We start from the raw sequence: 12,580 nt of genomic DNA, 5'->3' as shown, positions 1-12,580 counted from the left end.
TCCCTCTTCACATCAGCCTTTCATGATTGGAGAAATGATTCTACAGGTACCCTCAGTTTTCCATCTCCCTTAGAGATCTCCCTGTATCATGGTTTATACAGATGTGATCTTTTTTGTTGCTGAGGGACTGGCTCATTTTCTTGAAGTGCAGTGTCTAATATACTACACTAACTTAGGTCTTGACAGTGATGAGAAAATGTTATGATGCACATGTGAGGTAGTATGTACCCTCATTGCTACCACCCAGTGTAAACTTTGGACCAGGGTGCCATTACTGACTGACATTCATTTTGCAGTTCATTACAGTCCACGTACCTCTGTTTCTAATTCTAATCCTGCTCTCTTAAACCCTTGTAACCATCACTCACTTAGTACTGATACAAATTTAGTAATCAGATTCTGCTTCATCAGTCAAGCCATTAATGAGTAGAAATAGACCTATTTCTGGAACTTGACTTTCAGACGCGTATTTCCTGTAGAACAGAGAAACGCTGATAATTATTCTTTGTCTATAACTTTCCAAACACCTAAGTTGATATGCCTGTGTAGTTTTGTTCAGGCTTTATTATCCAATCTTGATTACCTAAGTCTCATGTGAATGTCACGAGTTTTACTAAAATGAATGGTTTCTGAGAACCTATGCTGACCAAAGCGTGAACATGATACCAACTAGCTAAGAAGAGAGAGATGTACGGAGAAAAATCACAATGAATTTGACTCAAGAGTGTAAACTGCTGTTCATGTCGGGTATCTTCTAACATGTGTCCTTAACACACAGAGCTCCATAAGGAAACAAAGGAGCAAGGGAAACTCACTGACATACAGTTATAGTTATAGACAAAACTGATGTGTAACAAAGTCACTTTCTGCTTTCTGCTGTACTACATAGTATAAGGCCACTGATCATGTACATATAGCTAACTTATATTGTGAGATTTAGCAGTCAGTGAGCTACAGTTCAATGAGCTAGCGGAAAAAAAGAACAATACAGGAAGTATTTTCCAGGGTAAGTATCAGATCAGTATTATTTAACACAATTTTCATTTGGGAGGGAAATGGATAAGATGATGGTGGAACATGCAGGTTACAGATGCTTTGACAAGATTCTAAAGGGATTTAAAGATATTTGAGGATGACAGCTCTGAGCAAGAACACGCACAACGTAGCGTAGATTAAGGTCTTTAGTCACTGAACTGTAGATTAGCCTGCTAAGAACAAGAACATTTATGAAAAATATATTCACTAGAGATCTGTCAGTCTAACAAGTTAAAAATCACAGGACATTTTAGAAAATTACTTCTCCCTTCTCCATAATTAGATTATTCCTAATTAGCTCAAGACATCCCTAATACTAACTTGAAATTGTAGCTATGCCATTGCAAAATGCAGCATCTTTGATTTCATGCGTTGACCAATTGTAAAATGGAGGCAGACATGAGGTGAGGCTGGTGTCTATGCTGGTCTCATGAGGGGGAGACCCTGTCACACTCCTCCCTTCTCTGCTGCCTATTCAGGTCTCTGCAGAAGAGTAAATCTGCTGTCTAGCAGGGTTGTAAAAAGTCCTCTGAAAGGTTTTCACTTTCCTCATTTGAATTTAGTCTTGACCATGTTTGGCTCTTTAAAATAACTCTGCCCTTTTTAAGTTTTGAATGAGCTACTTTGGGAAAGGGTTTGATTGTGATTCAGTTCCTTCACACCACGCAGGCCTGCAGGTTCCTCTCAGTGGCTGATGATGTCAAGAAAAGGCTTGGCAAGTGTCACACAGACTGGGTTTTGAAGGGGAATTCAGACTTAGTGTCAGTCTCCCAGGTACACAATTAATCCCATGACCCTTTTTCGGTAGAAGGAGTCACAGGCAACTCCACAGCTCTGTGGAAGTGAATGGAAAAACATTTTTTCAATGAGACAAAGCCACTTCCCTGCTAACGTTTACATTATTTTCCTATACCTATTTCTATTCCTGTCAGAGATATTTGCCAATTCTCAATGTGTCTTTAGTTACTTATGACATCAGCATCATATAGGAAAGATTTTTGCATTGAACACAGTTAATACTGGTCTTTAAGTCAAGCATATAAATGCAGGAAACTTTTAACATGCAATGTAAAATGAACTAATGTGTGCATTTAATTAGCATCCTACATCATTTATTAGCTTGAGTTTGCTTATGTCCTGCATTCACTGACTGAAGAGCATGAACTAGGTGTACAGATTCAATTTCCTTGAAGGAATTCAATATTTTTTTAAAGTGCCCATTTCTTCTGAACACTTTGAAATTCATTACTTAGTAAAACTGAGTGCTTTATATATATTACAATACTGTAACTTCTTTTTTTAACGGATCTTTGAAAAAGCAGCAGGTTGTCATACATTTAAATGTATAGTTATATTCCTGTGCATGTAACAGAACAGAACTGTATATGATTTTGCTTTCTGATCCTGAGTACCTTTAAGCTAATTTTTCATTTTCCACAACTATCGCTTAGAAAAAAACTGAAACAAAAATAAAAGAAATGAAAAGAAATGAAAGAAAATGAAGAGAAAAGAATATTTTATTATTCTATACTTTAGTTCCACGGTATGTGAAGCCACAATGAGGCTGTCTTCTCTAGGGACAGATTACCAGCTACTGTGTTAAACATCTGCACTATTATTCAGCAGCCTTCCTGTTTCCTACAAGTTTCCTGTATGACTGAACAGCCATATGCTTAAAACACAACAGCCCAGTAACAGTTACATGTAAAGTGAGGCTTGATTTACAGGAAGTAAGTTATCGAATTTAGTCCTAAGATTCTGAACATCACCTGTGAAATGCTGAACATTTTCAAGTCTCAGTGAAATCACTGGAACCTGAGGCCATTGCTGGGAAATTTATAGGATTAGGCTAATAATCTGCAATATTTGTTGGGGTTAAACTTGAGAACTGCCAGCAGTAATGGCAGTTAGCAACTCCAGGCAAAAGAAGGTAAGAATTTATTTATCTGTCTGATTGTGCATAGCAATCAGGACTGCGTGCAAGACCTGAATGGCCAATGTATTTTACATGGGCACCTTCAGGCCAGATATCTAAAGGCATTTAGACATTGATTTCAATGTAAGTTCGGTGGGTGAATATCTTTAAAAGTCTGTATATTTGTGCTTCATAGAGCCCAAATTCACCTCAACAGTTACTGAACCATAAAATCTTCGTGAGCCTCAAGGGGTGTACAATTAAGCAAGCTGTACCTAATCCAGAAAAATACATTTGTGTGGAGAGCAACAAGGAATTCCAGAAACAGTCTAATACAAAAAGGAAGGAAAACCATTCCTGGCTAACTACACATAAAACAGATGAAGGAAAAAGTTTAAAGAGGCTGTGTGCCTCCAAACAAGTCCAGGTGAAAGCTCTAGATCACTAAAAAGAAAAAAAAAAGTCTATTTACATTGTAAATAATTATAATTTGGGATGCCAAAGACTGATAATAGACAGTTTATTAGTGCTTGCTTTTAACCATCAGTGCAGACTGGAGAACAAATGACCATGTGATCATCAATAGTTCTAAAGAGATCACAAGATACACACCCCTTAAGTACTTAAGAGACAGAAGTAGCTGCATGCACGTGAAGGGAATCATAAATTAGGAAACTCATTGCCCCAGTGAGCAGTGAGGCAACCCAAAGACAGAGCTATGATGGTAAAATGCAGTGGGCTCATTTTTTTCCCTGAAAATCATTACCAGAAACAATTATTTATTCATTTATTTAGTCCTTGGCCAATGGCCTGAACCTTTTTCTTGCTGAAAATAGAATACTGCAAGGGAGAGATTCTGCAGCACTATTAACCTACAAGAATGCAGGTGGTTACACCTGAACAAAATCCTGTAATAATGCACCAGAGCATGTAGCAGAGATTATTCAATCTAAATCAATCAAAGTTAGCATGGAAGTTAACATAACTCAATGTTATGAGCGTACACAGAGAAAGAAATACCATTTTGGAGAAGTTAACAGTTATTTTAAAAAAAAACCTTTTTAATGGAATAACAGCATCTAGTTACAGTCAAGCAAGTAATAGATTTCCTCAGAGAACTCTTAAGAGGTGTAACAGAACCTGCATTTATATGCTGCATAGGAAGTATATAAAATAACAGAAACAAGAACTGGAAGGAGCACTGAGATGTCCTCATGCCTACGCCACAGCAGGAGAGTCTCATAACTCTTAGTCACTGAAACTTGCTAATCAAAGGGATTAATCCAGCAAATGCAGCTACCTCTCCTAGAACACTGTTGGAGAGACAGACTTTGACAACAGCTAAAGACATAACAGATCCCTCTTGCCTCTCATACCCAAGGAATTCTCAGGGGGACATTTGTCTGGAGTGACTCCATTGGTAAAGAAGGTTAAAATACCCTTCCTCTACAAAGAGGAGGGCATCACTATTACAGTTTACAGTATTCCTAGGCTTTCTGTCAGTGACTTGTCCATCTGCTTTTTACAGCTCTTTTCCCTATCTCATTGCTGGTCTGCATGGAGCTTTACAGACACAGAAGGGTAACTTTCTTCTCTTGAGAATTTAATAACATGCACTGCAGTCAATTCTGAAATGCTGAGCCCTTGCAATCCTGGCTGCAATCTCGGTATTCTCGGTATTTCCGAGAAGTGCACAGAAACAGGACAGCAACCCAGGACAAACACCACCGCAAATAAATCTAACTCCACTAACTGGGAGAACATTGAGATGACTAAGCTAATGGGGGGACTGGCTAACTTACAGGTGCTCATCCTCAGAAAATGGCAGACTCCCTAAGAGTTGGCGGAATCATGATGACACGCCTGCTCCTATCAGATCTCATTATGTGGAAAATGACTTCTGTTAGATAATAGACAGCAAAGGATTCAACTCACCAGTGCTCTTCACAGCCAAAATCAGAAGTAGAGCAGCTGCTCGTAAGCTGAGGACCTGCTACAGAGCCAGTGCTGTTTTTCAATCTTGTGTAGTTTTTACGAACAATATATCCCCTGAAAGCTAAAAAACATAGTTACGAATCAGAGAAAAATTCTGCAGAGCCTGAAACGCAGACTGGCACCTGGCTCTGCAGTGCAGAGCTGAATGCCCTCAACTTTTACTGAACCAGTGGACAGAAAGAACACTTAACACCTCACAGGGGTGGCTCCAGTGTCTGCAATGTTAACAACAGCTGGAAATTATACAGGGCCTTACACTCTCACTGTTATAGTGACCACTTGGCGCAGCCCAGTCAAGGAAAACAGGTCTCGAAATGAGAACATGTCTAATTTAAATAGGAATCCAGCTTAGAATGTATGAAAATACACAGTAGAAAATCAGAAGTTTTACCTGCTTTTATTGTGGGGTAGGGAGGTAAGGAGCCAGGGACAGATATATTCAATTAAAACTAGAAAAATTAATAATGTCTTTTCCTATTTTTCAATTAACTGTAACCATAAAAAAAAAACCATTTAAAATACCTGTCATACAAATAATCAGGAAAAAAAAAATCTACAGAGATTGGAATTTATACCATTCATAAAAAAAGAGCAGAACAAAACAATCACTAGAAATACTAAATGAAGTAGCAAGCATGCAGTGAAACGAAATGGCAAAGAAAATGGCAACGAATAACATTTTGAAGCTATCTACATCTTTTATTTCCATGGACTGTCTCTGGATTTGGGTACCTAAATAACTTAATCACTTCTGTAGTTATCTGACATGAATTTGCTTGAATTCTTGACACCTGTGAGCAGTTAGTAATAAAGCTCCAGCACAAACCACAAATAGCAATACATACTGCACTTAGGATAAAAAGACTAAAAAGTATTGCAATGTACGTTTAAACCCACAAATTTTAAAATTTTATTTTTGCCGGGTTTATTTCAAGCATTATTTTAAGTAGAAATACCTTGATAAAAGGGGAGAAAGGGCTGAATAATGAAGAAAGTAAGTACAGTATCAATGCCATAGTTGAAGTGTACAACAAGCAGTTGCTGAATAAGAAGGCTGAGTGTGGAGAGGGAAAGGAGCTGTTTATTAGTCTAGCATGACTGCAACTTAAACAGTGAGAACAATATGTAAAAGAAAATTGGAGCTAAGATCAGGAAATACGATTTTGAGGAAAAAAAATTCCCTGTTCAGGAAAAACTTTTAAGCACACTAAACACGTGCAAAAGCAGAGTCAGTCCGGGGACTAATTATCCAAAGGAGGAGGAAAAGAACCATCTCATTGGGGTTCCTAGAGTCTGGGGTTAAATATTACAGCAGGATGTAGGATAGGCACAGAAATGGGGTCTAGGGCAACCTCACATAGGATCAGGGTCAAGATAACATTGTAGATTACAAAGGGAAATCAGGAGGTAGAATAAATATAGAATACAGAATAAATTGAGAACAGAGAAGTTGATCGGAAGATTAACAAGTTTTCCCTGTATCTCGCGCCTCTGATTTTATGAAAACACTACAAGAAGGCATTACCTACACAACAGAGAATAAAGACCCTGTAGAATTTGTAATCCCTCAATTATTACCAATTATGAGATAACTGATTTATTTCCCTTTAACTACTCTTATTTCCCATTTAACTACTCTTACCAATTTAGCTCCCCATTCATGGTTTTTTTTGTGTAATGAAAAAATGGTGGAGGAAACAAAATAGAGCTACCTCAATTGCATCTGCTCTTTCCCTTAGGAAAGCGCTGTAACTAATCCCTTCTTTTCCATTTTAATTCCTGTACAGTGTTAATGGTCTTCTTTTCAGCCACCTACCTCTACAAAAATACGTGGTGTTGCAGTTATTTGTGCAATATAAGAAAATGAAAACCACCTGAATAGTTCAAGCTGTGGTATGCAATGCACCATAAGAATCTAAGCATTTCAGTGCTATTGAGGTTTTCAGGGTAAGAAGCAGCAAAAATTGCCTTTTAATGAGAGGTTACTAAAATGAATAACCATTCACTTTACAGAAGGCATGACAGAAGTTGGGCCTGCTGAGGTGTTGTACCGAATACAGAGCTCAGGTATCATGAGGCTGAGGAACTTTCTGCCCTGAATAATCAGACTGGAAAAGTCTGCCTGTCTGGCAGAGATGAGGCAAGCATTCACTTGCCCCATGTGATCAGGCCTCCAATCCTTAACCATCCCCTACTGACCAGACAAGGAGCCTACTCCGATATTGGCAGCAGAGACTGCTGGCCAGCAGCCAGCCCTCTGCATCTGAAACATGCTGAGTATCAGTCAGTCGATGGACTACTATAAAGATAAAGAAGCACTGAAACAAATGAACTAGTAAGATAAACTTCAGTTTTATCCTTAGTAATTTCTTAACTTTTAGTAGTTCTTTGCATGTATGTGTGTGTGTGTGTCTATAAAATCAACCCTGATACCTACTGTGATTTTATTTTTTAAACTTCTTTTTTGTTTTCCCAGAGACTCTTATTAATGTCAGTATAACCATTTTGGTCTTTCGCTCATTCACTACATAAAACCTGCTATATCTAATTTAATAAACATAGCTTTTACCCTGACTTTTGTTTTCATATGTATTTTCAAAACCAACTCCTCTTCAACTTAACATTTCCAAAAGCTGGTTTCTAATATTCTTCTAGAATACCTTGAATCTGACAGGTAAATGGCTGTATTTTTCCTGCTTTCCCTTTGACTCCTGGGATAACTGAAGTAGCAGGGTAAACAAACTTCATTGAGCATTTGTAGGACTGCATCTTTTCAACATTTATTAACTGGATCTATAATGTTTCAAAAGAAATGCATATGCAGAGAATTCTACTGGGGAAGTCTGAGAGGCTGGGAAGCTGCTCCATCGCAGCAATTTGCATTACTGACTGGTGCTGGTTTTGACACTAAGCACTTGGCTCAAAGAGTGTGAAATTAGCAGACTCATGTTGCTACTGCTCCATGAACAATCACTGCATCATTGAAGAAGAATGATTACCAGCTGTCACCTCATTTTCACCTTATCCAGTCTATATTCCAAACTTTCCAGCAACAGTATCTTTAACCCTGATCTTTACATAGCCAAAGATGACAGCATCTGAAAAGCAACATAGAAACTGAACTTAATTTTAGCACTTCTATTAGTAACTCAGCGTTAAATGTTTTATGTGCCACAATTTAGGACATGAATTTTTACTTCTTGTATGGATCAATTCTCACACAAAGCGAATTTTCTGTCAGCTCCACCACCTAGCAAACCAAGAACATATTTATCTCAGGGAGTCTGAAATTTGGTGTCTTGCAGTTAAAAACCTTTATTTTAAGGTCTAAGTACCAAGGCATATACATTACACACAATGTTGCACAATTCCAGATAGGAAAAGTCCAAGCATTTTCCCTCTGATTCCCATAGGAAATATACAGTTACAGAGCAAATTGTGAAGCACAATGTAGAAAGATCAAAGCTGAACAATCACAGGTCTATACAAGAAGTATAAAGGAAGGAGATGAAGTAGTATTTTAAACAGCAGAAGGATTCATTCCCCGTTGTAAAAAAACACGTTAAACAAATATTCTCTACACAGACACATTCTTAATCTATAATATCACCTAAAATAGCATATAACAGCAATTTGGAAATGAAAGCTTATGATTGCTGAAGAGAAGATATCATGGTAGTTTGTAAGCAGAAGTTGATTCGCTACAAACAGCATATCACTTTCTTAATTTGCCTAGTTAAAAGAGCATTCAGTAGCTTAACTAACAACATCTGAGAGGATTTGGAGCCCATGAATCTGATTCTTCACTCCATGCCAAATTAATTCTAATGAACAGTAAAAGGGATGGAGAGTCACATCCTTTGCTGGGTCTCGTGAATACCTCCCCTCTTTCACCTCTCACTCTGGATGGATATTGGGTGATGCCTGTTTAACAGCAGAAAAAAAACCTCTTGTATTAAGTTCTCTGGCAGAAGCATTACGAGAAAGCAAGTCACGAGTTCTCATGTACAAGCAGTAACAAGCAGTGACTATTAGGAAGACTTACCAAGGCTGCCATCAGGACTGGTGTCACTGATGCACATCACCACTTGGACATACATTTTTTAATTACCATGCATTACAGTCTCTGATCTTGAGACTTTGTCAAAGAAAAAAAAGTGAAGATGACTGTGAAACTCTTTGTCAGCATCAGCAAGGGAAAGGAATAGGTTTTCCAATGTATTGTTGGACAATGTATGTTGTTGTCCCTTCCTGATTTTAGCAAGGGCATGAAATCCAGTAAGAATGGTCTCCTTTTCATCTCCTCAAAAACAGGAGAGAAAACCAAAAGGAAATGCAGACATATTCACATCAGCAGAGCTTAGCTCAGAGATGGGGACAGAATATAGGACCTCATACTTCAAAACCATAAGGCCTTCTCACTTTTCCTTACATGTTCCCTGCACATGAGCAGCAGGCTTTTAATGGGTACTAGAGATAGATACTAAAAGTGAAGAATTACTGGACGCCCTAAGCTAATATAGAACACAAAGAGATGGAAGAGTAAAGTTAACCAAAGCTGTGCAGCCTGTACAAACCAGTCAGGTTTACCCTGAATGTGAAATCAAGGTAATACAATGAGTCAGTTCAGCTACCTTTAAGAGAAACACATACATCTCTTCAATGGTTCTTACACTGACAATGTAGTTAAAAGGAAGAAAATTAATTATATAAAAAAGTAAAACTGGATCTGCTACTTAGTGGTTGTTATTTTCAGGAAAATTAAAAAAGACATGTATTTTTAGATATATTTATGAAGTGCTTAGAAGTTTTTGGAACATTTTACTCATGTAATTCTTAGACCTGTACAACAGTATTAGCCGAATACATGTACACACACATGTACATAGTGATATAAATAGACGGATAAATACAGGGTTTTCAAGAAATACTTCCTCGTCTTCTACTGAAGCCAACATTAATCTTTGCTGTTGAAAATCCCAAAGGTAACACTTTTAATAAAAGCTTACATTTATTATAAATGTAAAATAGTAAATTACAGCTGTTCTCAGGCCCTTTTTTTTATTATAATGGAGTAAATTTTGCCAGAAGCACATGTTAGAGATACGTAAATAGTGAGCAACACTGCATGGGCAGAAGTTACAGAAAGAAAGCAATTTACAAAAGGATGATTCATCTGGTTTTCTTCTGAACATCCACCATTTTTTATTAAAAAAAAAAAAAGAGCCCAAATCTTGAGTTCTTGATAAAGAATTTTCCAATACAATGTGACATATGGTAAGTGTGCGAGCACGTGTTGGAGGAGGAGATGGTGGCTCAATGGATTAGTCATTTGCCTTTCACCTCTGGAAGCATAGTTAAACTCAGTCCTGACCAGAGCTGCACAGTATATTCCAGATGGCTAAAGTGGGCCTAATTAAAATGAATTCAGTGATGTCACCTCGGATCTAAGTGAATCGCGTGCACCACTCATTTGGCATTTTGGCAATGTCAGTTCACAAATGAAATAACCAGATTAAAATCCTCCCTTAAGTCTTTTGGGACAACAGTCACACTGCATGGAAATACATGCTATCATAACTAGAAAACGTACTTCTATAATTGTATTATCTGTTGTTTTAAACTCTAATTAATGCATTATTCTAATACAAAGAAACATTAAATGAGACTTGCATGGGGGGTAAATCAGTGCAGCAACATTTCAGTCAGATGATTCAGTGGATATACACTGATTTAAACCAGCTGTGAATCTGGCAACATAATTTTAAAGAATTCTTTATTTTAACAAAATATTTTTCCTTTTATGTAGACGTATATCAAAACAATACAAATCCCAATTACAAAGAAATACTCAGAACTGCAAAGTGTTGTTAGCTCAAACACTTTACACAAAATCATTCTTTACAATTGGTCTCTAAGTTAAAAATTAGCATTTTGTAACCTTCACAGTTTGGGAAAGTGTGACTGGAAGAAGTAGGAAAGACTTTGTACCCTGTGTACTATTTTAGCCATGAGTCTAATAACATCTGTGCATTCTGAGAACCCGTGATGTAGATATGCTGAAGTAGGCTAGCTTTTTCTTCCCCACCTAATTTAAATTCACAAATATTTTCTTTCCTAGCAAGGGTGTTTTCCCCCATCTGAAATAATGACTTTTTTTCATGTAATATAATACACTCAGGAATTGTAGCATCATGTATATTGTGAGGGTTGTTTTTTTATTAAGTTTGTTTTTTCTTCCAACATTTCTTCAATGGATAGTGAACTGCTGGGCCCACAGAGATCTCCAGACCACCAGCTCATGTATTTGAAAGGCATCTGTTTATTTTTAAAATGCAAATGCAGCCTACCTCAAAGACTGACTTGCAAGAAATGAACAATCTGAACAAGTCAAGAGGTTTCCAGTCAGGAGCTGTGTTCCTCCTTTATATCAGGCTATGATCACTTGCTGTCAAAACCACTTAAACAATATCCTGGAATCTGAATGAAGTCCCCCCACAATTAAAATGAGCAGGATAATCCTGCAAGAATTATTCAGGCAAATCATTTTTCACACAGTTTAAAGTAATGATAAGGTCATTTACAAAAGAAATCAGCGCCTTTGAAATGCTGACTTGTAGACAGAGGACTGCCTGGAGGAGGGCCATAGATAACAGTGAAGACTGGCCTCCTAACACTACCCTCGCAGTCTTTGGAACTGATTCTGATGAAGAGAAGGCCCAATAAGGTTAATACCCCTACTTTGATCTCTGTCAAAGCGTACCAGCAAGAATTAATTTACATTTCAGATGAAAAAGGTTGACAGCATGAAAAGGCATCTTGTTTCTGGTATGTGAATGTGCTGTAATAGATCGGGAATTCTGAAAGGAAGTTCTGAGGAAGCTAAAGGGATAAGCCGAGCGGCTGCTTTTATTGGGAAAGAGATGAAAGGAAAACAAATTTCAATATGCGCTGCTCTGTAGAAACATGTAAGCCAAATGCTTCCTAAATTTCAAGGCCTGCTTGAGTGGGGGGCGGAAAGGGGGGGCGGGCAGGGAGGGAAAGGAGAGACAAGTACATATATTTTAATTATACGGTTTTGCTAATGTCTGGATGACAAATGCAAACAATCTATCTCACTGCCTGAAATGGCTCATTTTTAAAAAAAATACAAAGGTGATCATACTCCATTTTACTGAAAAGCTGCCTTGAACTACACATTCACATTACAAGATGTGCAGGGAAGGAAGAGATTTGGAGTTGCTTTTGTCTCCATGTCACTAGGCACTTGGACAGTGTAATGTAAACAACAGAAAGACTGTCAGTTTATTTTAAAACCTGGAAAATGGCCACCATTAGCAAGCATGAGCTTTGATTTGAAACACAGAATAATTAGCATGTAGAGAAGAGAAAATGTGCACAAGAAGATTTTTCAAATAAGAAGTCCTAGATACAGGTTTCCAAAGGCAGACAGAAATGTGTTGAGGATTATTATTATTATTATACCCCTTCGAATGCAGCGCCAAAGATAGGAGGAGCAGACAGCCTAATTAATGCGAAGGTGCACTGTGTCACTCTTAACCCTATAGTCCTAATGCTTATTCACCCAGACTGATCACTGAAACTGTCAAGGGCCAGGTTACAAAGGAAGACAAG

The 12,580-nt window shown here is 37.7% G+C and overlaps 1 protein-coding gene across 1 annotated transcript in view; it reads right to left on the bottom strand.

Moving 5' to 3' along the window:
- The window catches only part of MYO3B (myosin IIIB), a 188,341-nt gene that overhangs the window by 50,548 nt on the left and 125,213 nt on the right, over positions 1-12,580 (bottom strand). Inside the window, exon 28 of the mRNA XM_075153187.1 lies at positions 4,886-5,006. Coding sequence (XP_075009288.1) covers positions 4,886-5,006 — 121 coding nt within the window. The remainder of the gene's footprint in view (positions 1-4,885; positions 5,007-12,580) is intronic.

This window comes from Calonectris borealis, chromosome 6 (genome assembly GCF_964195595.1).
Source record: "Calonectris borealis chromosome 6, bCalBor7.hap1.2, whole genome shotgun sequence".
Taxonomy (NCBI): domain Eukaryota; kingdom Metazoa; phylum Chordata; class Aves; order Procellariiformes; family Procellariidae; genus Calonectris; species Calonectris borealis.
The sequence above is the reverse complement of the archived record's forward strand: the minus strand, read 5'-3'. Positions and strand labels throughout refer to the sequence as shown.